Source organism: Eulemur rufifrons, chromosome 14, assembly GCF_041146395.1.
Source record: "Eulemur rufifrons isolate Redbay chromosome 14, OSU_ERuf_1, whole genome shotgun sequence".
Taxonomy (NCBI): Eukaryota; Metazoa; Chordata; class Mammalia; order Primates; family Lemuridae; genus Eulemur; species Eulemur rufifrons.
In genome coordinates this window covers 36102137-36129698 of record NC_090996.1, presented here as the reverse complement: position 1 = coordinate 36129698, position 27562 = coordinate 36102137, and the positions used below count along the sequence as shown (strand labels likewise).

The window sequence follows — 27562 nt, the reverse complement described above, 5'->3', positions numbered from 1 at the left end:
CGGATTCTGTTCGCATTTCCCCGCTGAGTGACGCCGCCGGCATCTGTCCTTGCGCTGACTGGCTGTTCCTACGTCTTCCTTTGTGACGTGTCTTTAAATCTTTGCCTGTTTTTTAAAGAACAGCTTTACTGAGATACAGTTCACATGCCACGCAGCTTACCCACGTAAGTGTCAGTTTAACGTGTTTTGTGCCCGGGCACATGGACGTGGCCGCACGTAGCGCCGTGTCTTCCCGGCTTGTTCATCGTACCCGCCTGGAGCCGTAAACGTTCTCTATGAACCAGGTGTGCGTCAGACGGACGTATCGCAAACACCGTCCCTGCTCTGTGCCTCTGTGTTTGCTTAGTGGTGTCATGCAGAGAGCAGCAGTTGTCTTTCACAGCTGACGCCTTCTGTCCCCCCGACAGATCTTCACCTATTTATTCCAAGTCCACACCCCCCCCCATCGCTTTTAAGCTGTTTGTGTCTGTATGTCTAAACTGTGTGTCCCGTCGGCAGCCAGGGCTCGGCAAGCCGTGGCCCGCGGCCTCTGAATTTTTTAATTGTTGAAAAAATCAAGAGGAGGACGGTATTTCACCGTGTGCGAGGACTACGTGAGGTTCGGGGTCCTGTGTCGGTGAGCGAAGTCTCGTGGGCGAATGGCTCGTGTCTGCGGTGCTTGCACACGGCGGTGGCACCTGAGCGTGTGTGGCTGTCACGGCCCCTCACTGCCGCCCGGCGGCCCCTGCAAGCCCCAGCCAGGCGGTCCCCACATCCGTGCCGCCAGCGCCGCGGGGATCACCACCCTGCGGCCTCTTACTTTATTTTATTACTGGCGTGTGTCGTTGCCGTGTCAAAGCAAGAGAGGAGGAAAGTGTGCCCTGGGGCCAGGCTTCCAAGGTGGAGTCGTGTCATTTTGTCACGAAACTACGTGGCAAAGTCGGGGTTTCGAGTGAGGTTGCCTCGCTGCAAGCTCTTGATCATCAGCCCTTGACACGAGGCCTTGAAAATATTAAAAAAAGAACACACGGCGGAGCCTTGCGTGTGCTATGCAAATCCAGCTGGTCAGCTCATCCCAGGAAACGGTCCCCACTCACAGAAAAGCTGCAGCCAGAAAAATTAGAAGACTTAAAATAGAATGTCTCATGACAGCAGAATATCTCCACAAAAATAGAAAATGGAAATGAGGCTGCAACCAAGTCCAGTTTCCGAGCGGCTCCTTTGTCAGCCGAGCAAGGAAAGCCCGTCTTGACGGCGGCCGGTGAGTCACGCCAGTCGCAGCCGCGGACATGGAGCATCCAGAAGAGACAAACTGGCTCAAGGCTGTCAGCCTCTGGGTGAAAACGGTCGTCCTGAGGGTGAAGCAACGTCGACACTCAGTTAAAAACCAGAGCAAGTGCTTCGAAGGAGTTTTCCTTGGCTCTTGGTGAGCTGACGGATGTCGCTGCTCAGTTGGTTATTTGGGGAGTCAGTGCCTCAGTGCCGAGTTGAGAAGCAACTAAAGAATTGGCCTCTTGGCCAGATGTGGTGGCTCACGCCTGCAATCCCAGCACTCCGGGAGGCCGAGGGAGGAGGATCAGTTGGGCTCAGGAGTTTGAGACCAGCCTGAGCAAGAGTGAGACCCCCCTCTCTACTAAAAATAGGAAAAATTAGCCGGGCATGGTGGCGCATGCCTGTAGTCCCAGCTACTCGGGAGGCTGAGGCAGGAGGATTGAGCCCAGGAGTTTGAGGTTGCTGTGAGCGAGGCTGACGCCACGGCACTCACTCTAGCCTGGGCAACAAAGTGAGACTCTGTCTCAAAAAAAAAAAAAAAAAAAAAAACAAAAAACCTAAAATAAATAATAGATGAAAGGAGGAGCCCCTGTGGGCAGACTGCGCGGAGCAGCTGCTGGCAAGAACATTCCAGTGCTGAGAAAGTGAACCCAGTCGAGCATGAAGAGGAGCCTGCTAACGCGCGTTACACCTGACGGCGGCCCAGTCCGTGTGGAGCAGACGGCCGCTGAGCGGCCGCCGTCCCCAGCTCCCGGGCTGCGACCTGGTACCGGGCCGGGGCCTGTGAGGACCTGGGCCCCATGTCACCGTCTGAGCTCCACCCCCCACCCCCCAATGTCCGTGGAAAAATCATCTTCCGTGAAACTGGTCCCGGCTGCCGAAGAGGCTGGGGACCGCGGCCCAGGAGGACAAACTGACAAAGCTGTGGAACGAGCCGCGTCTGAGGTCTGCGGTTCTCACTGCGCCGCTGCTCCGCGAGTCACCGGCTCTCCCCGGATCGTTCTGCGGAGAACGTCTGAACCTCCCCCCGGTCATCCAGCCCGTGGGGCCGGCGGTGGCCCCCTCGGCCCTCGGCCCTCCCGCCGGATCTGAGAGTCGCTGCCGGAGGTGGCAGCCGGGCGCCCACCGCGGAGCTCAGCAGCTCAACCGAGGTTAATAGTTTCACCGTGGTTGTCAGACTCGGGGTGGATGGAAATGTTCTGGAACGAGAACTCCCCGTGACCGGTATTCCGGAACACCGACTGGCTTTGGGATTCAATTTGTGCTTCAAACTTGATCGTGTTTCTTAACGAATTCAACCTAAACCCAGAAGGGAAACGGCACGTGTGTGTGAAGCGTGTCCTGTGCTACCATGACGAGAACAGTGAGTGTCACTGGGGTCCCACGGATGTGCTTTGCGCTGTCAGCGTTAAGACGAGACGCGGACACCCCGCCCACCCGTGTCGCGGGGGTGTGTCGTTTAAGTCCCTTCGTGCAAGTGGGAAGGACGTTTGCACACTTCAGAGTCCTTTCAACGGTGCCGCTGAGGAGCTCGCGCCCAGCCGGGAAGGACCGACGGGCGCGGAGAGACCTGCTGACAGACAGCACCGGGGAGGGGCCCGGCTGGGTTCCCTAAGTGCCCCCGAGTGGCGCGTGTGCTCGTCACGGTGACGCTTTCGTGGGTTTTTACCAGTATTTTGAAGTTCCTCTCTGTGCAAAAGCTCATGTTTGGAAGTGACATGTGCAGACCCTCATCACAGATCAGCTCTAACGAGCTGGTGTTGGTGACCGAGTTTGACAGGGGACAGTGGCTTTGAACCTCAGTCTCGCTGTTGTCACCCACCCAATACAATTCCCTTCTTCTCATGAGTAGGATAAAAATTGTTATTGTTTATTGTCATATTTCGAATGTCACCAGTGAAAGTGTGGACGTCACCCTCCTGTCCTGTGGTGTAAATGCCCATGTCACACGCTTGGTTTTACCTTTCAGCCCGCAGAGCTTGGACGCTTCCTGCCTGGAACTGTACAGAAAAGATTGCTCTTCCCTTGTTTCCACGCGTAACGTGAAACGTAATTGTTCATGCAGTTGAACTCCGTTCCCTGGGCACGATTTCTCCGCATTTATCCTGCTTGGGATTTGCTGAAATTTTTGTACCTGTAAATTCATGTTTCGTACCCAATTTGGAGAGTTTTCAGACATTGTTTCTTCAAGTATTTTTCCCATGCCGTTCTCTCTCTTGTCCCCTTCTGGGACTTGTCACCGTGTGCCGGGCTGTTCCGTGTCACCCACGGGTCCCTGCGGCTCTTTTCAGCTTCTCAACCCTTTTTCTCTTCTTCACAGCGGATGATTCTACGGACGGGTCTTTCCATTCGCAGACTCTTCCAGACTCGCGGCAAACCTTTTATTTCACCTTTGGCGCTTTCATTTCTGCGCTTTCCCGGCGCAGGCTTCGGAGACGCCTTCTGTTTTCCCACCTCTTCGTCCGTGGCGAGCTTTCCCCATCGCCCTGTGGAATGTGGTTGTAAAAATCGTTCTAGAATCCTTCCCTGAGGGTCTCACGACTGGCCACTGCTGAGTCAGCCGATTGTTCCTCGCGACTGGCCGGCTCCCGTCTGCACTCCCCGCTCCCCGGGACGGTGTCCCGAGCTGAGTGACAGCTACGTGCACAGATGCTGCTCCCGCTGACGCTGCGAGGAGGCCGTGGGTGCTTTTGCTGGAAGGTAACTCGCTCAGATTCCAGCTGTGTTTCGCCACTCCGTGACGGGCAGAGGCTCCCACCTCCGGCAGTTTTCTTTAAAGAAGTCTCTGGCCGAAGCTGCCTGCAGTCTGCCTGGCACACGCCCTACTCAGCAGGCGTCACCGGGGACTCGGGGTCCCTCCCTGTGGCTCTCTCCTGTCTGAGTCTCTGCTCACTGCCTGGTCCCTGTGACTCTGGGCCTTTGTTTCCCTTGGCCGGGAAGACGGTGGCATTCCTGTTGGTATTTGGGCCACTTCTCACCTTCAGGACAGAGCACACAAAAGGGAAATTGGCCGCAAGCTGGTTCTTCCTCTAAGCAGTAATTCCCTGCCGTTTGCTGACTTTTGTTCACTCCCCAGAGCACGTAGGTAATTGGTTTTATATATTTTGTCCAGGAGTTTTCAGTTGTTATGGAAGGGATTTTTTTTAAAAGGCACGTATTCCTCTGTTGACTTTGTAAGTTGATTTCCGCACCTGCTGAATTCTGTGGTGATGAGGTGGGTTCGGCCGCACAGACGGGACAGGGAGGATCAGAGGCGGCTGCAAACGCCCCGTTCAGCGAATAGCAGCCTCTGCAGGCGGAAGGCAGAGAGAGACCCCCCACCGGGAATCAGCACTCACACCACAGCTGGGGGGCTGGGGGGCAGTGGGAGAGCTGCTGGGGACCTCTGGCTTCAAGGCCAAGGTCAAGAAGAACAACTCTGCCGCCCTGCAGCCGGCCCAGGTGCCTGGGACGACGGCCCCAGCCCACCCCCAGGAGCCCAGCCAGCCAGGGCAGGTCAGTTCTGTCCCTGTCATGAAGGGGCTGCGCCTCCCCGACCTGGGCGCTCCCACGGCCCGTGACCGGCCACTTCACGGCCATGGCAGGGTCCACACTGCACTGCCGTGCGTCAGGAGCCCGCTTGAAAGAAGCCACATGTGACCCATGTTCCTGGAGTCACGTCCTGGCCGTGTGGCCACCATCCCTCCCCTGCTGGCCTGGGACCGGCGGGAGACCACGCCGCCGCCTGGCCTATGACCTGGCCACTGCACGTCCTCAGTGTCAACCCCTGAGAAGAGGAAGAGGAAGATGCCAGGATGCCTGGGCCGGGCGCTCCCTCCTGTGCCCGCCAAGGGGAGGCTGAGGGCAGCTCCACGCCCTCCGCGCCTCCTCCCGGGTGGCCGGTGCCGGCGCAGGGTCTCCGCCCACACATTCCTGCCGCATGAGCAGCCGGCGCTCCCAGCGGCCGGCCGGAGCCTCATTTGTTCCCCTTGACAGCCCCGGAGGCTGCCCGGCCCTTCGCCACCCCCTGCCAGGTGAGGACACTGAGGCAGAGGTGGCTCAGGTCTGGTTGGTCACCTGGCAGGTCAGAGTCACCAGACGCGGGGGAGGGGCCCCTGGGCACCCGAGGGGCCTGGGGCGGTGGCAGAGGCTGCTGGCCGGCACTAGGGGTGGAACCCCACACCCGGCCGCCAAGCCGGTGGTGGGAGACGAGACAGAGGCTCTGCTCTGGCCCGGGACGGGGCTGCCGCTGTCCTGACGTGTCCGTGAAGGGCCGTTCAGGCATTCGCCCGAGGACTCAGTGGCCCGGCCCTGCCCCTAGGTCTGCGCCCGTCTCTGTCCTGACTCTCCGCCCGGCCTCCAGTGACCCGAGACGGCAACTGCCCTCCCTGCCCAGGATCTGTAAGTTAACGTCTTCCAGCGCGTTCCCCGCTGGGGCGGTGCCGGGTTTGCACGGGGTGCAAAGCCCGTCTGAGAACCGGGGCTGCCCCAGGCTGGGTTTTCCCGGGACGCCGGGCCGGGCTCCCAGCGCCGGACAGTGGTCAGGCTGGCACGGACTGCAAGGGCCAGGCAGAGCCACAGGGCGTCTGTGTGAGGGGCCCGGTCACGGGTGGACACCCAGGCTGGGGCCGCCTGCAGGCGAGAGCAATGTCCCGTGGAAGGTGAGAACAGGAAGGTGAGAACACCAAGGTGAGAACACCTGCGTCCGGCTCCCCCGCCTTTCCCGTCAGGGCGGGGCTGCCAGCCGCTCCGGCCCTGGGACCCCAATCTAGCTGGGGGCTCTCCGGACAGAGCAGGGCGTCCCCAGGAACTGTGTCCCCCGGGACTGACCACGGCCTGGTCCATGTGGGGGCCACTGGCGGGCCAGGGTCCTGCGTGCACGGCCTGGGCAGGGGACGGCGGGGCACCGGCCTCTCTGTCTGCACCCCAGGGCCTCGGGTCAAGCCCGCTGTGGGCGCGGCCTCCCCAGGTACGTGCTCCACATGGGGGCACCAGGACCCCTCCCCGCACTCTCAGCGTCTCCGTGCTTGGGGTACATGAGGTGACCCTGTGTGAAGACCCGTCCCTGAGTCTGCTCCGCTCCCCTGCCCGCCCGGCCAGGCCTGAGGCTGCAGGAATGTGGCCGACTTCTCATTCAGCCGAGGGCGCGACCTCCAGTCGGGGCTGGGGCGGGAGACTCTGCTGGCAGCCCTGGGGGGAGCCTCGGTCTGTGTTCTGCCACCGCCCGGCGGGGGCTCCAAAGTGGATGTCACCCCTGGGGCCGAGCTTGGGCTCATTTGGAAGCTCTGCCTGGGCTGGAGTGTGGGGGATGCAGACCCCAGGCCCACGGCGGCCTGCGCAGCCCCCGAGGGGCCCCACCTGCGGTGCTGGGGGGTCCCTGCGTCTCATGGGGCTGGGGTGGGGGTGGCCCGGGTCTCCTGCGTCTGGGGGGAGATGCAGGGAGGCTTAATTCTCGCCTGGCCATACCCTCCCCAGGGCCCTTTTTCTGGTTGGGGGACCTGGTTTCCTTCCACCCTCTCAGGGTGTCCCCACCTCCTCTGGGGCCTGGGGGCAGGTGGACGTCACCTGGAGGCTTGGTGGCCCCCCAAGCTGTTCCCTGGCTGCTGACCAGACCGGGACTCTGCACGGTCGACTGGGGCAGCTGGAGCGTGACGGCTGGGAGTACCCTGCCTTCCCCAGCGTGGGTGGGACCTGCCCAGGCCTGGCCCGGGTGTTTGGGGGGGCTCTATCCACCCAGCCACGGTGGGCTCCCCTTGGGCCCCCCAGGAGCCGTGAGTGTCGAAGGCAGGTTGGTCTCCTGCAGGCCCCACCCCACCCCGGGAGGACAATTCTTGTCCAGGGAGGGGCTCCCCACCCCCTCCCCGCCCCACACCGGCCCACGGGGCCTGAGCCCCCCAGAGAGCACAAAGGGATCCCCTCGGGCCCCACCCCACCCGCGTCTGCCTTTGAGAAGAGGTCGGAGACGCCGTGTCACCCCCGGGGATGGCAGGTGGGAAGGGGTGTCCCCTTCCCCGCTTCCTGCCCCGAGGGCACCGTCCCCTGCAGGGTCCTGGCTGTGCACAGAGCCAGGCGCCCGCCGAGGGCACATGGGACAGGGAGGGGGCCACTCAGCACAGCCCAAGCTGCTCAGTCCGCTGCTGCAGGAGTGGGGAAACTGAGGCCAACCTGTGCTGGGTGGCCCCACTTCCACACTGAGCTCCCCGCGCCCTGCCCAGCGGGGGAGAGGATGGTGCCAGCCGACACCTGGGCCCCCCGCCCCCCCACGGCCTGACGCACTGACTCACCCCCCCCGCCCCCCCACCGGCAGGAGGGGCCGCTTCCCGGAGCGGGCGGGGCCGGAGCCCAGGGCCAGAGGCACAGGTGCTGCTGGGGGTGCCCAGAAGTTTCCACCGGGCTCCGTGAGGCCCCTGCCGGCCTGGGACGGGTGGGGACGGGCCCCATGCTGCCCACGCAGTGTCAGCACTGCTGTCCTCCACAGACCATGGCCTCGCTGGTGACTCGGCCCCCCGGGAGGTCCCGCGGGAGTCCCCCCCTCCGCAGCCTCCTGCTCCTGCTCCTCAGCCTCGGTGAGTTCGGGGTGGGCCGCCAGGGAGGCCGGGGGCAGCCAAGGGGCCCAGGGGGCAGCTGGGGGGCCAGGACCACCTGTTCCCCACCCTGTGTGGGAGGCCAGAGTCCCGCAGGCCACCAGCCTTGGCTCTGCCCCCGGAGGTGACTGTGCCCCTCGGGGACGGAGACTGAGCCAGCCAGTGGGGGGCTCAGGTGAAAGCGGGGTGTCCGTGGGGTAGGTGTGGACGCCCAGCAGCTGAGTCCAGGAGGAAGGTGTGGAGGGTGGCTCCACGCCCTGTGTGGGCACCCGCCCCCCCGCTAGCCTTGTGCCCTCCCCTGCAGGGTGGGGGCAGCCCTGGCGGGCCCAGGCCGGAGAGACAGGACAGGTAAGGCCCCTCTGGGGAAAGGCCCCCTCTGGTCCTGGGCGGGGTGCCGTGTTTTGTCTCACGCACACAAACACGGGAGTGGCGGCAGTGGCGTGCACCAGCTTCTGAAGGTGCCCACGTGCGAGGTGTGGCTGGACCTGGATGTGGCTGGCCAGGGAGTAGCCACGCCGGAGTCCCAGACACAGCTGGGCCAGGTGTCACCTGAGAACACCTGCTCGCTTGGTGCCCCCAGGAGGCTGCGCTCCCAGACCCGGTCTTGGCCAACGTGTCCAGCTTCGCCAGGTGGGTCCGGGGTCCCCACAGCCTTGAGGGCGCGGCTCAAGGGGCCCTGCACAGGGGGGTCCTTCCAGGCGTGAGGTCCCAGCCTTGCCCGCTGCGCCAGGCCCTCCAACTCCTCCCACTGAAGACCCACCTCTGGAGACCCCCGGTGGGCTCAGGGCTGGGGAGTGCCGCCCCTTGCCCTCAGGTGCCACCTGGCCATGGGGGATCTGCAGGGACTGCTGGCACTGTGGGGGGCCGTGTGGGGGAGGGGCGATCCTGGGTGCACATCCGGCCCCTCCCCCAGCCTCCCCCCAGGCCTCCTCCTTGGCTTCACATGCGCCGAGGTGTCCGGCCTGAGCACGGAGCGTGTCCAGGAGCTGGCCGTGGCCCTGGGGCGGAAGAATGTCACACTCCGAGCAGATCAGGTCTGGGCCTCGGGCCGGGGCAGGGGGGGTGTACCTGGGGCCCAGGGAACTGACAGGCTGTCCACGGCCACCCCCACCCAGCCAGCTCTGCCCAGGGCTCCCTGGCCACCCAGGCTGACCACAGGGGAGCCTGTCCCCACGGGGTCCAGCTCTCTGGGGGCGTCTGAGACGTCCTGGCCATCAGGGTTGTACTGGGTCCCCTCCTGGAGCCCCAGGCCAGCCTTCTGGCTCCATCCCCAACGGGCGAATCAATCATGACGTAATTAAGGGAGGGGTGAGGATGGGGGGGCGCCAGCCTGGCAGACGAGGCTGCGTCCGCCTCGGGGCGGCTCTCCGGGAGCTGGGACGTCTGTTGTGAGCAGAGCTGGGCCTGCGCGGGGGCTGTGGAGTGGGTGTGGGGCCGCCCCTCGGCCTGTCCCGTCACCTGGGCCAGTGACTCGGAACGTTCCGTGCTGGACCTCCCGCAGCTGCGCTGCCTGGCGCGCGGCCTCTCTGCGCACCGCGTGCCGGAGGACCTGGACGCCTTCCCGCCAGACCTGCTGCTGTTCCTCGAGTAGGTCCCCGGCCCTGGGGCCTTGTCCCACCTGCCCCGGGGCCTTGTCCCACCTGCCCCGGGGCCTTGTCCCACCTGTCCCGGGCCTTGTCCCACCTGCCCCGGAGACCGGGTGGCCCAGCGGGCGAGGTTGGCACGGCCTGCCCAGTGCTCTCCCTTCACAGCCCGGCCGGGCTCTCGGGGCCTCAGGCCTGCGCCCGTTTCTTCTCCCGTGTCTCTGCGGCCAGCGTGGACCTGCTCCCGCGGGCGGCTCCAGAGCGGCAGCGGCTGCTGGCCGCAGCTCTGGCCTGCAGGGTAGGGGCCGGGCCGGGCGGGTGCAGGTCGGCGGGGAGGCGCTCGGTGGTCCCCACAGGGTGCTGAGGCCGGCCGTGTGTGCAGGGTGTGCGGGGGTCCCGGGTGAGCGCGGCTGACGTGCGGGCTCTGGGCGGCCTGGCCTGCGACCTGCCCGGGCGCTTCGTGGCCGACTCGGCCGCGGCCCTCCTCCCCCGGCTGGCCGGCTGCCCCGGACCCCTGGACCAGGACCAGCAGGAGGCAGCCCGGGCGGCTCTGCAGGGCGGAGGACCGCCGTACGGGTGAGCGGGGTGTGCGGGCGGGGTGTGCACCTCCTGGGGCAGCGCCTGGCCCGGCTCCGTCTGGCTGTGCGCGGGGTCGTGAGCCGGGCCCCTGTCTGGACAGCTCCCCGTCGACGTGGTCGGTCTCCACCCTGGACGCCCTGCAGGGCCTGCTGCCCGTGCTGGGCCCGGACACCATCCGCAGCATCCCCAAGGTGAGATCCTGCCCCCAGCCCGTCCGTGGGCGCCTGGCCACCGCGGCTCAGCCACGGCCCGGCCTGTCCTCAGGGCGTCATGACCTCCTGGCTGCAGCGCACCTACGGGAGCCCGTCCTGGCGGCGGCCGGAGCTGACCGTGGCCCTCCCGAGGTTCCGCCGGGCCGCAGAGAGTGAGCGCCACGCCGTGCCCGGGGGCCAGCGGGCCGGGCAGGACACCCGAGGGTGGGGGTCGCACTTCCGGGCTCACCACGTCCAGTCCTGACAACCACGTGATGTGGACGTGAGCCCCATTTTCCCAGTGGGTAAACCGAGGCCCAGAGAGGGCCAGGCACCACCCGAGGTCCCACTGCGGGTGTGGGAGGAAGGAGAGGCTGAAGGGGAAGGCGGCCCCTGACCCCTGACCCCGCCTGCCCCCGCAGACGTGACCTGCCCCCCGGGGCGGGAGGCCCGCGTGGTGGACGAGAACCTCGTCCTCTACCAGGACTGGGAGCTGGAGGCCTGTGTGGACGGGGCCCTGCTGGCCGCCCACATGGACCGCGTGAACGCCAACCCCTTCACCTACCAGCAGCTCGACATCTTTAAGCGCAAGCTGGACAAGGTAGTCGACGCGCGGGCCCCGCACACCCGCCGTCCCCGGGCGCGGCTGCGGCCCTCACAGCCCCTGCCCTGCAGGTCTACCCGCACGGCTACCCCGAGTCCCTCGTCCAGCAGCTGGGCTGCTTCTTCCTCAGGATGAGCCCCCAGGACGTCCGCAAGTGGAACGTGACGTCCCTGCACACCGTCCACACTCTGCTCCGCGTCAGCAGGGGCAGGAAGGTGGACGCCCAGGTGCCGGCCTGGGGCTGCGCGGCGGGAGGCGGACACATCTCTGCCTGGCACCAGGCACCTCAGTGGCCTCCTCCCACAGGTGGCCGCCCTGATTGCGCGATACGTGTCGGCAGGCGGCCGGCTGCACGGGGACACCCTGGACGCCCTGGCTGCCTTCCGCCCCACCTACCTGTGCTCCTTCAGCCCCGAGCAGCTGGACGCTGTGCCCCCCAGCATCCTCTGGTGAGTCCCCGGGGCTGTGCCGGGCAAGGTGGGCGTCTGTGCTGAGCTCACAGCCGCCCCGCGCTGCCCCCAGGGCGGTCGAGCCCCAGGACCTGGACATGTGCGGCCCGAGGCAGCTGGGCGTCCTGTACCCCAAGGCCCGCCTGGCCTTCCGGAACGTGAGCGGGGCTGTGTACTTGCTGAAGATCCGGTCCTTCCTGGGTGAGCAGGGCCCAGGGCCAGGGACCACGACGGGGAGCCACAGACCCCCACTCGGCCGGGTCCTCCCTCCCGGGGCCGCCGGCTGCAGGGTGGCCAGGGGGTCCTGCCCCCATGGCCCCAGGTTCCACTCGGCCCCAAGGACCAGGCAAACCCAGGGCCCAGAAACTCCTCAGGAAAAGGGAGTCTGTGGCGTGGCCTCCCGTCGCCTGTGGTCGGAGGGGTGGGCTGGGAGGGCTGCGGAGCCTCACGCCTGGGCCCTCTCCACGCGGCAGGTGGGGCCTCCACGGAGGACCTGCGGGCGCTCAGCCAACGCAACGTGAGCATGGACGTGGCCACCTTCAAGAAGCTGCCGAAGGAGGCTGTGGTGGTATGCGGGGGTGGGGGGTAGCACGGGGGTGGGGTCTTGGGGGGGGCCCGGGGCAGCCCTGTAGCCAGGCCGGCTGGCCAGAGATCGCCGCAGCCCCGAGGGGCATCTGTGGGCTGGGGGGCCCCGGGGGGTTTGGACGCCGCAGAGCCCAGCAGCCCTCTGTGGGGGGCGGCCCTGACGGCGGCCCGGGCCTGGCAGGGGCTGACGGTGCTGGAGGTGCAGAGACTCCTGGGGCCGCACGTCGCGGGCCTGACGGCCGAGCAGCGGCACAGCCCGGTGTGGGACTGGATCCTAAGACAGCGGCAGGACGACCTGGACGCCATGGGGCTGGGGCTGCAGGGTGGCATCCCCAACGGGTACCTGGTCCTGGACCTCGGGGGGCGGCGCCGGCAGGCGGAGGCGGACGGGCCTCACGCCCCCTCTCTGCCAGAGGCCCTGTCCGGGGGGCGCCGCCTGCTCGGCTCCGGCCCTGTGCTCTCTGCCACCCTGACTCTGCCCCTGGCTTTGGGCCGGCTCTGAGGCCGCCACGCGATGCCCCCGCCCCTCCCCCACCGCGGAGCCCGGCCGGCCAGGAGCAGGCCTGGGTGGTCCCTGTGCAGGCGAGAGGCTTCGGCTCAATAAACAGGATGTGCTCACTGCAGACATGGCCTTCGGAGACCAAGTGGGGGGGGCGTGGACTCCCTGTGACCCCAAGAATGTGACTCCCTGAGTCAGCCCCTCCCACCTGCCCTGGAGAACAGGGCCCAGGGGTGGGGGAGGGGGGCCCAGGCAGGGTGGGGCCCTTCGAGGGCTTCCTGATGCTACTGCCACGGTCCCTGGGGCCAGGCTGGCACTCAGGTGGCCGCAGGGGCGGAGGGTGGGGGTCCTGCTCCCGAGCCCCCCAGGCTGAGCCCTGGCCAAGACGGCCTCTGTGCCCCGCTCGGCCCCCAGCACAGACACAGGCGGGAAGGTCACCTTGCACTTTATTCGCATCCACCAGTGAAGCCAGCGGCACCCACACCCCTGCCCGGTCCCCGTTCTCCCGAGGGAGGTTGGAGGGCCTGGGCTTGTAGCTGGGAGGGTCCCGGTCCCCAGTCGCCTCCAGGTCCCCAGTCGCCTCCAGGTCCGGGAGGCTGGGGTGGGGCTGGCCCTGCAGGCCCCCAAGGACGTCCACACAGGCAGGTCCGCCGGGCCCAGAGCCGCATCCAGCCCCATCTAGCGGCCCCGTGTTCCCTGCGTGTGACGCCTGTGGCCCTGCCCGCCCGGGGGCGGCACTGTCCTGGGAGCCGGGGTGCGGGGGCCCCTCGAGCAGGTGCATTCGGGCCCCAGGGTGCTGCGATGCAGCAGCCACAGGAGGCCGGAGGGCAGGGCCATGGCCAGCGGCAGACACCCCAGCGGGGCATGTGGGCTGCCTGCGGGGGACACGGAGGGGACATGTCAGTCCCGCCAGAGCCACTCCCGGGAGGCTCTGGGCTGGTGAGGTGCGGCAGGCCAGGCCAGAACCCCCAGGCTGCTCTTCTGGCCCCAGCAGGGATCGCAAACCTCCCCCTCCCCTCACTGCTCAGCCAATCCTGTCCCTGAACGACGGGCGGATCCCGTCGCCCAGGCGCCAGGCCAGGAGGCCAGTGGAGGCCGCTGGCGGGCGGACACGACCAGCATGGGCGCCGGCAGGAGAAGGGAGCTGGGGACATCTGGGGGTCCGCAGGGAGCCCTGCGAGGGGCCCGCAGGGGCGGGGAGGGAAGAGGGGCCGTACCCGAGGTGGGAGCCTCGGGGTCCTTCCCAGACAGGCCGACGGTGTGGACTAGGTGGGGCGACGGGGGGGTGGTGTCGGGGGATGCCCCGGTCGTGCGGGCGGGGCCGGTGGGGCTGGCGAGGCTGGTGTCCAGGCCGAGCGAGCCCAGGGCCGAGCTGTCGAGGCCGCGGAGCCAGGAGCTGACGGTGGGGTGGCTGCGGGCCTTCCACAGGTCCCCCGCGTTCTGCCCCAGCAGCGTGGTCACGTTGCCGACACTCAGGCTCTGCGGGGGCGGGAGGGGCTGTGAGGGGAGGGGCGGGGGCTCCCCGGGGCTGTCCCCAGGGGAGACCTGCCCGGGCAGTGCTTGACCCGAGGCCACGAGATGCTCGGGCCTGAGGCCAGGGCAGCCTGAGGGTGACGTGGGCCGGGTGCTCTGCAGTGCTCTGACTTAGGGGTGCCCGACCTGCGCCCTAGGGGCTCCCCAGGCTGGCCAGCTCTGCCGCCCCCACGGGGCAGCCGGGCCCACCTGCAGCACGCGGGGATTCAGGTTGGTGAAGGTGTCGATGTCCATGGAGACGTTGGCCTGGGCCAGGTGCCGCAGCTCCTCCACGGGGGCGCCGCCTGGGGGGCAGCGGTGAGTGGGGGTGGGCAGGGCCCCCGGGGCGGGTGCGGCGCATGGGGCGGGGCCTCACCCAGGTAGGGGCGCATGAAGCGATAGTAGGAGGCCACGGTGCTGGTGCCGCTGAAGGCCTCCCGGGCCTTGGCGTAGAGCACGTCCTTCCGGCTCTGCGGGCAGGACGAGACGTCCAGGGCTCCGGCCAGCCTGGGGGTGCGGCTGATGAGCAGGTTGGGGGCCCCTCGCCCTTCGGACGGCTGGGCGTGGCCCCCTCCCCAGCCACAGCTGCCCTCTTGCCCTGCGTACTGGGCTGAACACTGTCTCCCCAAATTCACATCCACCCAGACCTCAGAGGGGACCTTGTTTGGAAACAGGGCCTTTGGAGGTGTCACCAAATGGAAAGATGAGGTCAGATGGGATTAGGTGGCCCTAAACCCAACGACGTGTCCTTAAAGAAGGGGACACTTGGACACAGACGCGGGGCGAAGAGGGCTGTGTGGGGCGGAGACAGAGATCGGGCACGTCCACAAGCCGCGAAGCGCCAAAGCTTGTCGGGACGCCAGCAGCTGGACGGGAGGCGGGGCGGGGGTGGGGAGGGGCCTCCCTGCTGGATTCGGGGGCGCCTGGCCCTGCCAGCACCTCGATGTGGACCGGGGCCTCCACGGCGTGAGGACGCACCTCTCCTGTTTTAAGTCACCGCCTGTGGATTCGCTGGGCAGCCCCAGGACACTGAGGCCGCTGAAGGGACCTCCCTCCCTCCCTCCCTCGGTTTCCCCTGTGGTTCCTCCTGGCTGAGCAGTGAGCTCCCCCGAGGCCTCCGCGTGGGCGGGTTGCTGAGTGGTCTCACCGGAACTCCGAGGGCCGGATGGTCTGGATCTGCTGGGGGCTCATCCAGCAGAGGCGGGAGCCCCCGATGGCCACCAGCAGGGCGCCGGTGACCGTCCCATTGTGGTCCAGGAACTTCTGCAGGACGGCCTGGGGACAGGGCGCAGGTCAGTGGGGCTGGGACCTGGGGCCAGGGCTCAGGGCCACCTGCCCTCCGCCGCCCTCACCTCCGTCTGGTTGTCCAGGGCCACCCCCGAGGCCAGCAGGGCCACCAGCGTGTCCCTGGACGTGATGTTCCACTGGCCGATCTCGGCGCGGGAGTAGAGGTAGACCAACGAGGTGATGAGCCGCAGCTGGTCCTCAGGGAGGCCCCGCGGGTAGAGCTGGGGCGGGCGGGTGGAGTCAGCGAGGCCCGGAGCCCTGCCAGCCTCCCCCCGCCGCCCGCTGCACACCTGCGCGAGCTTGGCCTTGACGACGTGCTGGCACTCGGTGGGCAGCGGCTGCTGCAGCAGGGGGTCCAGGCTGGTCGCCAGCACGCGGCTGCCCAGGCAGAGCCCGAGCTGGGTGCAGTCGTAGCGCAGCAGGAAGAGGTCGTCCCGCAGCATGGCTGCCGTGATGTTGCCGCGGACGCAGGACCTCCCTGTGGGCATCAGGGCGACCAGATGGCCAGCCACGGCTTGAGCCGACCACTGTGGCTATTGTGGGGCCCCATCTTCGACCCCTTCTCCACGTCTGGCCTCGATCTTGACTTGCTCCCCAAGCTCGACCTCTCATCAAGAACTTGGCCCAAACCTCTGCTCTCCTCCAACCGAGCCCTGGGCGGTGCCACGCCCCGGGCCACGGGGCCACACTGACCTGCGCCCCTTGAGGACACGGCGTTGGCCTGGGACTCCAGGAAGCTGGTGACGAAGCGCCTGGCATCTTGCCGGCCCAGCCGCCCCGCGCGGCACGCCGCCACCACGCTGCGGAAGAAGTCCAGGCCCGTGGCCTGGCGGGGCAGGGCAGGCATGGCCGTCCCTCCAGCCACCTGGTCCCTCCTCCCAACCCTCGGGGACAGAAACCCTGTGGCGGACACCGTCTGGGGCCCACTGAGGCAGACCCTGTGGCCCCCACCCCCGGGGCCCATCCTACCTCCTGCACCTGCACCCACAGGCGGGGGCTGATGTAGGTGGCCAGGGGCCCCAGGGCCTGCAGCCCCTCCAGGGTCCAGGAGCCAGGGGGCCTAGAGCACAGACAGGGGCACCGTGTGGTCCCTGGACGCCGCCCGCCCTCCCCGAGTGCCTCACGGGTGGGCAGACGCGCCCACCCCTGGCTGGCACCTGGGCGTAGTCAGCTGACCAGACCCGCCGGGGACACCTCCCCCTCGCCAAGCAGGGCCACACCCGTGGTGGGGACAGCACCGTCCAGCTCCCTGCCCCATGGGCTGCAGGGCCAGAGTGAAGCTGGGGGCTGAGGTCAGAGGTCAGCTGGCCCCTCCCACCCGGCCCCCACGGCCCCACCCACCCGAGCTGGGTCCTCCCACCGGCCAGCAGCGCGTTCAGGGCGGCCCCCTGGGCGGGCGTCAGCCGGGGGCAGCGCCCCAGGTTCTGCAGCACAGGCGGGTCCGCGGTGACGATGCTGGCCGGGTCCATGTCACACACCAGCGCCCCGAGGAGCAGCAGGTCAGGGGCTCTGAGCCGCGGGTGGGGCCCCCCCTGCAGGGACGGTGGTCAGCGTCCAGCCAGGGCCGACCCGCCCCCCTGCCCCCGTGGCCGGGGCGCCCACCAGGCAGGCCAGGGCTGCGTGTCGCAGGGCCCCTCTCTGGTCCGGCAGGTTGGCCAGCAGCTGCAGGCGGCCCTGGGCGGCGCGGCGGGTGAAGGCGCGGCAGTCGGCTTCCCTCACCTGGGACAGGCTGCAGGTGGGGAGGCCGTGGGGTGGGGGCGGGGCCGGGCCTCCGCCAGCCCTGCCGGGGTCTCAGGGTGGCCTGCGGTGCCCCTACGGCACGGCAGGGCCCCCGGGACTCTGGGGGCTGGCCTGGCGGGGTGGGGGCGGCATCGCTCACTTGTAGAAGAGCAGCAGGTCCGGCGGGTGGAGCGCGAAGTCCTCCTGAAGGCCGTGCCGCGAGGCCAGGTTGGCCAAGCAGCTGAGCTGGGCAGGAGGGCGGCGGGTCACTGGCTTGTCCGCTCTGAGCCCACCGTGGCAGGTGTGGCGGGGCGTGGCGGGGCGTGCGGAGAGCCACCTGCAGCCCCTTCTCTCTGCCGGGTCACCCTCCCCCCAGCCGGGCCCCCACCCAGCTCTCAGGCCCGGCCTCCCGCAGGGCCCCCTCCCCACCTGCCCCTCCGCCCTTGCCCGACTGATGCCTCCTCCTGCCGCAGCCTCCACCTCAGGACAGGCCTCCCCCTCCCGGCCACAGCCCCATCTGGCTGGGACGGTGGCAACCGGTTGGGGTTAGGGTTACGGTTAGGGCGACCCTGGGGCTGGGCGGGTGGAGGCGGTTTCCTGCCCTCATAGGGGCCCATGAGGCCCAGCGTGGGCTGGGGCTGCCTGCCCCGCACCGTCCCCTGGGGTGGCGCCCTCGGCCCTGCCCACCCACCTCGCCCTGCACCCAGGCCTGGCTCCGTCCCAGCCCCTGGGCGGCTGCTGAGGTTCGGCCTGTCCCTCTGCAGCCCACGGCAGGCGGCCGCTGTGACTCACAGCCAGCCCTGCCTAACTCTGTCCAGTGGGGCCTTTGGGGCCATTTCAAGGATGTTTAGCCAGGTCCTTGGAGGGCCCTTTGCCAAACTTCAAGTCAATCGAGCACCTATGAAGTGAGCCGCGTACGGGAGGGGCCTCGAGGCAGACAGGGACCGTCCTTAGGTCTCTGTGCAGCCTCTGCCAGAACCCTGTCCCTGAGGGGAGCCCCAGCCGGGGGGGGGGCTCTGGGACTGTCCCCCAGTGTGCCCCTCAAAGGAGCCACCAGGGAGCGGAGAGTGGGCTGCCACCTCCTGGAGGCGTCCCTCATGGCGAGAGGGGGAGGGGCGGGGGGGGGGAGGAAAACCCTGATGCACAAACATGTAGAACGTCAGAAAGTTTGAATAGAACGTTAAACACATTTGATTATCAACAAAAAGGTAAAAACGAGGCTAGAAGATCACTTGAGGCCAGGAGTTCAAGACCAGCCTGGGCAACATAGCAAGACCCCATCTCTAAAAAAAAAAAAAAGGCAAAAAGCAACATTTGAAGCACACACACAAACTGTTAATACGACCGTTACCACTATGTTATTCACAGTTGCTCACACAGAGGAGGACACAGAGGTGCGGTAACAAAGAACCGCGTGCATGTGAGTGAAGACACAGGGTGAGGAGCAGACACACGACCACCACACGGGTCGTCAGCCCACCCAGGACAGGGCGAAAACCCTGCAGGGCTATGGGAATGCAAGTCCGAAGGAAGACAACGGGGCCTGAGGAAGCAGTAATGCTAACAGATGTCAGTGGACTAACTTTGCAATTAAAAGACAGGTTTTCAGATTAAAGTATTTCGGCGCTATGCTGTTTACAAGAGACACTAAAACACAGAGCCGGCCAAAACTGGAAAAAGATCATCCTGGAAAATGTGGAAAAGAAGGCAGCTTTGGCAGGTTAACTTTAGCCTTCGTCTCTTTAATAGCTAGAGGCTACTGGGGTGGCCTGTCCCCTGCGTGGGTTGGACAGATTCTGTCTTTCAGGGAACCGGTGCATTTCAGTGAAGCTGTCACACGTGAGCGCACGGATGTGCCTTTCTGGTCCTTGTGTTGTCCGTGGGGTCTGTAGTGACGGCCCCTTTCCTTCCTGACATTACTGATTTGCGTTTTCTCTCTTCCTCCCCCCTGGGCAGCCTGGCCAGGGCCTGACCATTTCAAAGAAGCAGCGTTTGGTTTCGTTGACTTTCTCGATTGATTTCCCGTTTTCAGTTTCATTGATTTCGTTTCTCACTATTTCTTTTATTCTGCTCCATTTGGGCTTGCCCCGCTCATCTTCCTCGTTTCCTGACATGGAAGCTTCTGGGATTGAGTTTTGATCTTTCTTCTTTTCTAATGTGTGTGTTCAGTGCTATAGATTTCCTCTGGGCTGGGCGCAGTGGCTCACACCCGTAATCCCAGCACTTTGGGAGGCTGAGGCAGGAGGGTCACTTGAGGTCAGGAGTTTGAAACCAGCCTGAGCAAGAGTGAGACTCCGTCTCTATAAAAACTACAAAAATTAGCCAGGCATCATGGTGCGTGACTATTGTCCCAGCTACTCGGGAGGCTGAGGCAGGAGGACCGCTTGAGCCCAGGAGTCTGAGGCTGCTATGAGCTGTGATGACGCCGCGGCACTCCAGCCTGGGTGAGAGCGTGAGACCCTGTCTCAAAAAAAAAAAAAAAAAGTTTCTTCCTCTGCTCTCCCCATACCCCACAGACCTTGATAAGTTGTATTTTCATTTTCTTTTAGTTCAAACATTTTAAAAATTGTCTTGAGACTTGTTTGACTCCTGTTATTTAAAATTGTATTGTTTAGTCTCCCAGTATGTTGGATTTTCCAGCTATCTTTCTGTTATTAATTCATAGTTTGGTTCCATCGTAGTCTGAGAGTGGACATTGTATGATGACAGTTTTGGAATGTGTTAACGTGTCTGGTGGCCCAGAGCGTGGTCTGCCTTGTGAGCGCTGCCCGTGCGTCTGCGGCGGACGCGAGTTCTGCGGTTGCAGGACGAAGCCACTGCAGGGTGGCCTGTGTCCGTGGATCGACGGCGCAGCGGAGCCCGGCTCTGCCCTCGCCGATTCTCTGCCTGCCGGACGTGTCCGCTCCTGACAGGATGTCGAAGTCTCCAGCTGCGGCCGTGGGCTCACCTGTCTCTCCTTGCAGCCCTGCCGGTTCTCGCTTCGCCTGTCCTGGTGCTCTGTCGCTGGGTGCCCGCGTGTTAGCCGCTGCTGTGTGTTCCTGGAGGGTCAGCATCGGTCACGCCCTCTTTTCCCCCCGGCAACGTCCCTCGCTCCAAGGCCAGCTCTGTCTGAAATCAATGTAGCTGTTCCCCTTTCTTTTAATTAGTGTTCGCATGGCATATTGTCTCTATTTACTTTTTTCTTTTCTTTTTTTTTTTTTTGAGACAGGGTCTCACTCTGTTACTCAGGCTGGAGTGCAGTGGCCTCATCACAGCTCACTGCAGCCTCCAACTCCTGGGCTCAAGGGCTCCTCCAGCCTCAGCCTCCTGAGTAGCTGGGACTACAGGCGTGAGCCACAATGCCTGGCCCACCCATTTACTTCTAATCTATATGTCTTTATATATAAAGTAGTTTTCTTGTAGACAATATATAGTTGAATCTTTTCATCTACTCTGACAACCTCTGTCTTTTAATTGGTGCATGTAGACCACTGACACTCAAAGTGATTATTGATACAGTTGGACTAATAGCTGCCATATTTCTTTTACTGTTTTCTTTTTGTTTCCCTTGTTCTTTATTTCTTTTTTAACTTTTTAAGAGATGGGGTCTCGCTCTGTCACCCCAGCTGGGGTGCGGTGGTACAGTCACAGCTCACGACAGCCTCGAACTCCTGGGCTCCAGCGATCCTCCTGCCTCAGCCTCCCGACTGGCTGGGACCACGGGTGCCTCCGCACTGGGGTATTTGTCCCTATTGTTGCCTTTCCTCTTTCTGCATTCTCTGGCTTCCATTGAACATTGTATACGATTCCATTTCCTCGCCTCTCTTAGCATATCAATTATGCTTCTTTTAAAAAAAATTTCGTGGTCGCCCTAGAGTTTACAATAAACATTTACAACTAATCTAAGTCCACTTTCGAATAACATCATGCCATTTCGTGGGTAGTAAAACATCAGACTGGAGCCCTGACTAACGCAGCAAGACAGGGAAGGGTATATGGGGCACCCAGACTGGGTAAGAAAAAATAAAACTGTCCTTGTTCATGCAAGACGGGACTGTCTATGCGAAAAATCCCAAAGAATCAACAACAACAACAAAAACAAAGAAACATCTGAAACTAATAAACAAATACAGCAAGGCTGCATGATATGAAGTCAATACGCAAAAGTCGATTCCTTTCCTGTATACCGGCAACGACAACTGGAATTTGAAACAAAAAACACTATACCATTTCTATTAACACCAAAAATCATGAAATATTTAGGAATAAATCTACCAAAATATGTACAAGATCTATACAAGGAAAACTATAAAACTCAGATGAAAGAATTCAAAGATCTAAGTAAATGGAGAGAGAGCCCATGTTCACAAACAGGGAGACTCGCGATCGCTACGCTGTCCGAGCCAGAGATTCAACGCAGCCCATGACGGGGTCCCGGCAAGTTGTTTTGTGTACGTCACCAAACCGATTCTAAAGTTCACATAGGAAGGCAAAAGACCCAGAATGGCCACTACAACACTGAAAGCAGAGAACTGACGCTCCCTGGCTTCAAGACGTGCGGTGAGGCCACCGTAATCCAGACCGTGCGGAGATGTCGGGAGAACAAGTAGATCCATGGGCTAAAACGGAGAGAAACAGCCCTACAGACGCCTCATCTTGGCAAAGGACCACGGGAGACTCAGCGAGAAAGGACAGTCTTCCAACAAATGGTGCCGGAACAACTGGATGTCTGTATAAAAAAACGAAGCTAGAAACAGATCTCACACCTTTAACAAAAATTAACCAGAATGGATCGCAGATGTAAATGGAAAACACAAAACTACAGAACGTCTAGGAGACGACAGACGGGAAAGTTGAGGTGACCTTGGACTTGGTGGTGTGTTTTCGGGCACAACACCACACACGAGGCCTGGGAGACAAAGCACTGATGATTGATTGAACTCCTTGGACTCCATTAACGTCTCAAACGTCTGCTCAGCAAAAGACACTGCTGGAAGAATGAAAAGACAAGCCACGGTCTGGGAGGAGATAGTTACAAAACACGTACCTGATAGAGGACTTGGCCACAATGTATTCAAGGAACCCTTGAAATTCAACAAGAAAACAAAGCACCCAATAAAAAACGGGCAAAAATATCTGAGCAGACGTCTCACGCAGTCATATGAAAAGATGTTCAACAGCACATGCCACCGGGGAGCTGCCAATTAGCACCACAATGAGACACCACTGCATACCTATCAGAATCAAAAACCCAGACACCGCGGACACCCGGTGCTGGCCCAGACGTGGAGCGGGCGGGAAGGAGAAATGGCGGAGGGCAGCCTGGCAGCTTCCCACAGCGCCAGCCACCGTCGCGCCAGGGGTCTGGCAGTCACGCCCCGGACATTTACCCGCGTGCCTTGCAAATCATGTCCACACCCAAACCTACACACAAGTGCTTATTTGCAATTGCCCCAAACTGGAAGCAATCAACACGCCCTTCGCTGGGTGAACGGACAAACTGATACAGCCACAGGACGGAGCATCTAGCGCTCAGCAGTAAAAAGAGGTGAGCTCTGAAGCCATGGGAAGGCGTGGGGGACCCTGAGTGCGTATTAGCAAGGGAGAGAAGCCGGTCTGCACGGGCCACGTACCGGCGGATTCCAAGGACACGGCAGCACCGTGGGGACAGGAGGATGTCAGTGGTTGCCAGGCTGGGGGGATGAACAGGTGGTGCATGGAGACCCTACAATGGCGGTCGCCTGTCAGTGTGCAAAACCCATAAAACCTGCCACGCAGAGAGAGCCCTCACAGAACCACGAACTTTAGTTAATAACAATGTGGCAACATTGCTTCATTAATTGTAACAGATGTACCGCACTGTGCAAGGTGTTACTAACAGGCGAGACTCCGTGTGTGCGTGTGCACAAGTGTGTAGCTGTGCACGGGAACTCTCTACACTATTTGTTCTGTAAACCTAAGATTGATCTAAACAATTGTCTACTAACTGTTAAGAAGTCAGCCGAGAGGGGTTACGCATTCCGAAACGCGCTATGAAAACAAGTCGGAAACCCGCGCGAGGCGGGAGAGAGCGGAGTGGAGCACCGGGTGGGTGAGTCGCCGAGGGGCTGTTGGTTCAGACAGTGACGCCTGACGCTGGTCAACAGGCAGCCAAGTCAGCCCCTCCTGCATTCCTGGAAAACCAAAAACTGGTAGAACCTTCTAGAAAGCAACTAAATGACAGCTTTCTGCGGCTCTAAAATGCCCTTATCAAAGATGACATTTCCCTGCTCCATCAGCCAAGATTTTCACAGGATCGGAAGCCAGGGGGGGGCGGGGGGCGGAGGCCCTGTCTTCCCTGGGGGGTGAATCGAGTCTCACTGTTCCGGAAAACGCCGGGTGTGAGCGGATCGAGAGCCTTCGTGGGGTTAGACCCTGTGATCCTGATTCCCTTCAAGGCGTTCTAAGAAATTCAGTGTGTGTGTAAAATTATTCCTGTGATACTGACCACAGAGGGAAATTGAGACCTGCCCGCCAGACACCCAACAAAAAGAAAAACCTTGGAAAATCGGGCAGTTGGATTTTACTTTCTCCCTTCTATTTTCCAGTATCTTCCAAAGTCTCCCACATGAGCAGCTGGGCGAACGCCCCAGAAAACGTGCGTCTCCCAGGACGGCGCCGGGAGGTCTGTGCTACGGAGACGCTGCGGGTCTGGAAAGCTGTCCCGTCCCGTGCGGTGGAAAAGCCGTGACCGGTGAGTGACAGTGGGAAGGGGCTGTGACTTAGGAATTGGACCCTGGAGCGTTTCTGGGGCCTGGGGACACCCTGGCACAGCCTGGGCGCCAAGACCAAGCCGAGCCCAGCTTAGAGGGCGCCGGGGAAGACCCCAGAAGTCAGGCACTCCCTGGAGGGGGTAGGGCCTTTTACTTTCTACATTTTTAAATTTTCTTGAACAAATTTATTGCTAATTTTATAAAGGGACGGAGTGACAAAGCCAGCCGACCTCCTCCGTCCCTCTCTCTCCAACTCGGGGTGGACGACGCTGGGTCCGCTGAGGGCCGAGGGGCTCCGCTGGCCTCTCACAGCCCAGAGTCCTTCAGACCCAGTTGGCGGAGACACCAGTGGCCCTCGAAGCCCTCGCAGAGCCCCCGGGCCCCCCGGGGAGCACAGGCACCCACCGAGGCGGGAGAAGCCAGCCCAGGCTAGTGGGAGACCTGCAGGGCGACAGACGCAGCGGGGACGTCCCAGAAACCACCCAGAGGGGGGATACCCGGCCTTCCTGTCACGGCGAGGTCCACCAAAGAGACACATCACGTGGTTTTGGGTTGGCCTCGAGACGGCCTCGTGCTTGGGGGAGCTGCACACCCAGGCCCCAGACGCCCGGCCCGGGGTCCCGCCCAGCCCTCGCCTGCCCGTCTGCCAGTGAGGCCCTGGCGTGTGTGCGAACCCGCCCTCCCCGCCGCGGCTGCTCACCTGCCAGGCTTCCAGGAGGACCTGCAGCGCGGCCATCCTCCTGACCAGGGCGGAGAGCCGGTCCCGGGGCAGCTGGCTGGCCGGCCAGCACCAGAAGCCTTGCAGCAGGGAGCCGTTGGCGCTGCATAGAGGGGGGTCAGGGGGCAGCGGGGCGGAGGGGGGTCAGAGGGCAGTGGGGCAGGGGGGGGTCAGGGGGCAGAGGGGCGCAGCCTGCGGCAGGCAGGCCCCAGGTCAGCCTCGGCTGCCCCCACCCTGAGGGGGTGAGAACGGAAGTGGTGGCCGGGATGTGCCTGGGACTCCAGTGAAATCCAGCACAAAGGGGGTCTCACGAGCCACTCAGGACCTGGCCCTGCCTGATCGATCACCTGATTAATGGACTGATCGGCATATCGGCGACCACCACACCCTGGGGGAGGCCTGAGCCCCAGACGGGAAAGGGAAGGTCAGTCCCCAGGCCGGTGGCCAAGCCTCGAGGCAGGAGCGGCTAGAGCCTGAGGGGAGGCTCAGGGGGCGGGGGGCCCAGCCCCTGCGCCAGGCCCAGGTCATGGGTCTCCGCTGGCCGAGGCCTCTCGCGTGCCCGGCCCAGCTGTAACCTTGGCAACGGCCTAGGGACGGGTCCCGGCCACGTAACTCTGCAGCTGGACACAGGACACTCTGGTCAGCTCAGTGTCTGGCTGGTGAGTGACCTTGGAGACAGGGCCAGGCCCCTAAGGTGAGAGCCCAAGGACGGTAGCCCTGCACAGCTGCTCCTGGGCCCTCGTGGGCAGACCTTAGAGATGGTCCCTCCCTGGGGACCTCCAACAGCTGCCCCACGGACCCTCCTCTTCCTCCTCCCTCTGCCCTCCGAGAATCAGCCGCAGAAAACCCTCCAAGTGCAGACCCGGAGCTGCAGGAGGCCCGGCACTCACCTGGCCCACAGGTCGGCCCCGCCGGCGTCTGGCGCTCCCTGGGCGAAGCCCTCAGCCCGGGGCCGGGAGCAGTGGGCAGTGAGGGACAGGAGGGCGAGGCCATGTCCTGCCAGGGCACCTGGAACAGAGACGGCCCTGAGGGCCTGGCAGGAGGACGCCTCTGCGGCCACGGGGCCCTGGGCCGGGGTGCAGTGTGTGTGTCTGATGGCATGTGCACACGCGTGAGGCTGTGTGTGCACAGTGGCGTGCACACACGTGACACAGCACACACGTATATGATGGTGTGCACGCACACATCTGGTGGTGTGTACACGCGCCCATCCGTGTGTGCACGTGTGTCTGCCAGTGTCTGTGCACGTCTGTGAGGGCGTGTGCATGTGTGCAAACTCCCTCTCCCCCTGGCCAGACCCCCGTGGCTCTGCGTGCTCAGTCTGAGCCCTGACGTCCCCTGCAGCAGAGGGGTGGGGGTCGGGGCCACCGGCCAGGGCCCGATTGCTCAGCCTCTGCAGTGGGGTCACGGCCAGGCCTGTCAGCAAGATCTGGGGGCCTGGCCCCATTCCTGCCTTAGAAATCCAGCCCAGGAGGTAGGGGGTTCAGGGCCAGGGAAGCCCCCTCTTCTCCGGCATCAAGAGGGCCCCACAGAGGGGGTGTCAGCCCTGGCAGAGGTCGGCCATGGCCCACGTAGCTCTGCCCACGGCCCCCCGGGCGGCTGGGCTGGCCCCCCCTTCCCAGGGAGGACAAGGCACTGGGCGGGGGGTGTCCCCGGCCCCTCGCCGCCCTGCCTCAGAGCCGCTGGAGGGCTCCGTGCACCTCATACCTGCCTTTCCCCTCTGGCCACACCCTTGCCCTGTCTCCGGCCTTGTGCCCGCCAGGACCTCCGGCCCGTGCCGAGGGACGGGCTCCCCCTGCCCCGTTGGCACCCGGCTGCCCGGCGGCGTGTGGGGGGTGCCTGCCTCCCCCCCGTCCTTGCTGGGGCAGGCCCTGCGTGCGGGCTCTGGAGGGCGGGGGCCGGAGCCTTGAGCACCCCCCGCGTCTGCAGCCACTAACACGGATGGTCGTCCCATCCGCTCTCCCTGCCACCCGGGGAGCCCCCGCGAGGGCCCGGGGCGGCCCGTCCGCGTGGAGGTGTCGTCTCACCCACTCTGGGGCCCATGTCCGTGCGGCGGCGAGCGCTGCTCGTCTTGGCTGAGACGTCCGGGGCAGGAAGGCGCTGGGGCCTCGGGCCACGGGTCCAGGACTAGCGGGCGGGTCGGGGGTGACAGAGGCTGGCCGTGCAGGGTCTCGTGGGCGGGCCTCGGGCCGGAGCTGTGTGTGTCTCCCCCACCTTTGGGGACGGAGACAGGTCCACAAATAGCACTTTGGAACAAAGGGGCCGGGCAGGGAGGGCCGGGCCACATCCCGCGGCTTTCTTATCGCGGGTCAAGACTCGGGGGACCCCGGGCTGCCACGTCTCCAATGAGCACATCGCTGGATAAACAGCCAATCCCCTGGGCCCCCTGGGGGGAGAGGCCTGGTGGGCTCCTCAGCCTGCCGGGGAAAGCCCCCATCTCGTCCCCACACCCAGGCAGCGGGGCAGCTCTGTCACCGAGACCTGGCCCCAGGTGACAGCCCCGGGCAGCCTTGGTTGCACTGAGGACCAAAGCTGGGGGTTCCAGGGTTTGGGTCTGGGGGAGACAGGGCCTGGCCAAGGTGGCAGGACGGCCCCGTGCCGCCGCCTCCTCCTGGGCTCCGCTGTGCACACCTGATGGCGTTCGGCTGCTCTGGGCCTCCGGACTCCCTGTGGCCCGGAATCAAAGCCCAGAGCCCAAGGACCAGCGGGTGGTGGCCCCCACCCCTGCCCCCTCACCTGAGCAGGAACGCCGTCTGTGGAAGGGCAGGTGCCACCCAGGCCGGGGGTGGCTGCTCCTGGCCACGCCGCAGCCGTCGGTGCGGGGAGCTGTAGACCAGGCGCTGCAGACACCGGCGGTCCCAGCCCTGGAGCATGTCTGCCTGCGCTGCTGGGCACCAGGGTGCAGGGGCGGCGCCGGGCGGGGCACCAGCGTCCCTGCCCACATCCACGCTTGGCCCGGCAGGCGGCACGAGACGCCCTCCAGGCCTCCTGTAGGGGAGGGGCCTGGGCTGTGCCAGGTGACACTGGTGTCGGCCCCTGGGGGCCCCAGGCACAGCGGGCACCTGCTCCCCAGCCCCGGGGGAGTGGAGGCTGAGCTCACAGCTGGCGGCCGCCCAGCACACACCCCTCCCCAGGGCCAGCCCTGTGCCGTCTGCACCCCACGGGTTAGTGTGCGCCTGTCTGTGTACCTGCAAGGGCGTGTACGCGTGCATGTCAGTCTGCGCGGCACATGGGCTGTGCACCTGGGAACACGGACACATATGTGCTCTGTGTCCCTCTGGGCGTCCCCAC

General features: G+C 64.2%; 2 protein-coding genes across 2 annotated transcripts; one reads left to right on the top strand and one right to left on the bottom strand.

Moving 5' to 3' along the window:
- Nucleotides 1-5228: 5228 nt before the first annotated feature.
- On the top strand, nucleotides 5229-12308 carry LOC138394411 (mesothelin-like). Its single transcript, XM_069486350.1, has 17 exons — nucleotides 5229-5264; nucleotides 5552-5631; nucleotides 7709-7796; nucleotides 8119-8162; nucleotides 8395-8444; nucleotides 8728-8848; nucleotides 9316-9401; nucleotides 9566-9695; nucleotides 9780-9973; nucleotides 10077-10167; nucleotides 10241-10340; nucleotides 10590-10768; nucleotides 10843-10998; nucleotides 11078-11220; nucleotides 11294-11421; nucleotides 11694-11788; nucleotides 11987-12308. The coding sequence occupies exons 3-17, from the start codon at nucleotides 7712-7714 to the stop codon at nucleotides 12305-12307; spliced, it is 1923 nt and encodes a 640-aa protein (XP_069342451.1). The 5' UTR covers nucleotides 5229-5264; nucleotides 5552-5631; nucleotides 7709-7711; the 3' UTR covers nucleotide 12308.
- Nucleotides 12309-12621: 313 nt separating this feature from the next.
- Nucleotides 12622-26626, bottom strand: MSLN (mesothelin). Its single transcript, XM_069485721.1, has 18 exons — nucleotides 26486-26626; nucleotides 26299-26398; nucleotides 25162-25279; nucleotides 24254-24374; nucleotides 16983-17068; nucleotides 16706-16832; nucleotides 16445-16635; nucleotides 16073-16163; nucleotides 15797-15929; nucleotides 15394-15581; nucleotides 15169-15324; nucleotides 14964-15091; nucleotides 14193-14323; nucleotides 14027-14121; nucleotides 13522-13783; nucleotides 13043-13179; nucleotides 12743-12917; nucleotides 12622-12653 (listed from the first exon to the last, which is right to left on the bottom strand). The coding sequence occupies exons 1-18, from the start codon at nucleotides 26624-26626 to the stop codon at nucleotides 12622-12624; spliced, it is 2412 nt and encodes an 803-aa protein (XP_069341822.1).
- Nucleotides 26627-27562: the final 936 nt, after the last annotated feature.

What these genes read in the sequence shown, in the direction of transcription:
- LOC138394411 (XM_069486350.1), top strand. Translation starts at nt 7,712, where the DNA reads ATGGCCTCGCTGGTGACTCGGCCCCCCGGGAGGTCCCGCGGGAGTCCC. An exon ending in GCTCCTGCTCCTCAGCCTCG is followed by an intron (nt 7,797 to 8,118) that starts GTGAGTTCGGGG and finishes CCTCCCCTGCAG; the next exon opens with GGTGGGGGCAGCCCTGGCGG. An exon ending in GGCGGAGGACCGCCGTACGG is followed by an intron (nt 9,974 to 10,076) that starts GTGAGCGGGGTG and finishes CTGTCTGGACAG; the next exon opens with CTCCCCGTCGACGTGGTCGG.
- MSLN (XM_069485721.1), bottom strand. Translation starts at nt 26,626, where the DNA reads ATGTGCTCATTGGAGACGTGGCAGCCCGGGGTCCCCCGAGTCTTGACC. An exon ending in ACGCAGCCCTGGCCTGCCTG is followed by an intron (nt 16,636 to 16,705) that starts GTGGGCGCCCCG and finishes CCGTCCCTGCAG; the next exon opens with GGGGGGCCCCACCCGCGGCT. An exon ending in CCCTGGACAACCAGACGGAG is followed by an intron (nt 15,092 to 15,168) that starts GTGAGGGCGGCG and finishes CCCTGTCCCCAG; the next exon opens with GCCGTCCTGCAGAAGTTCCT.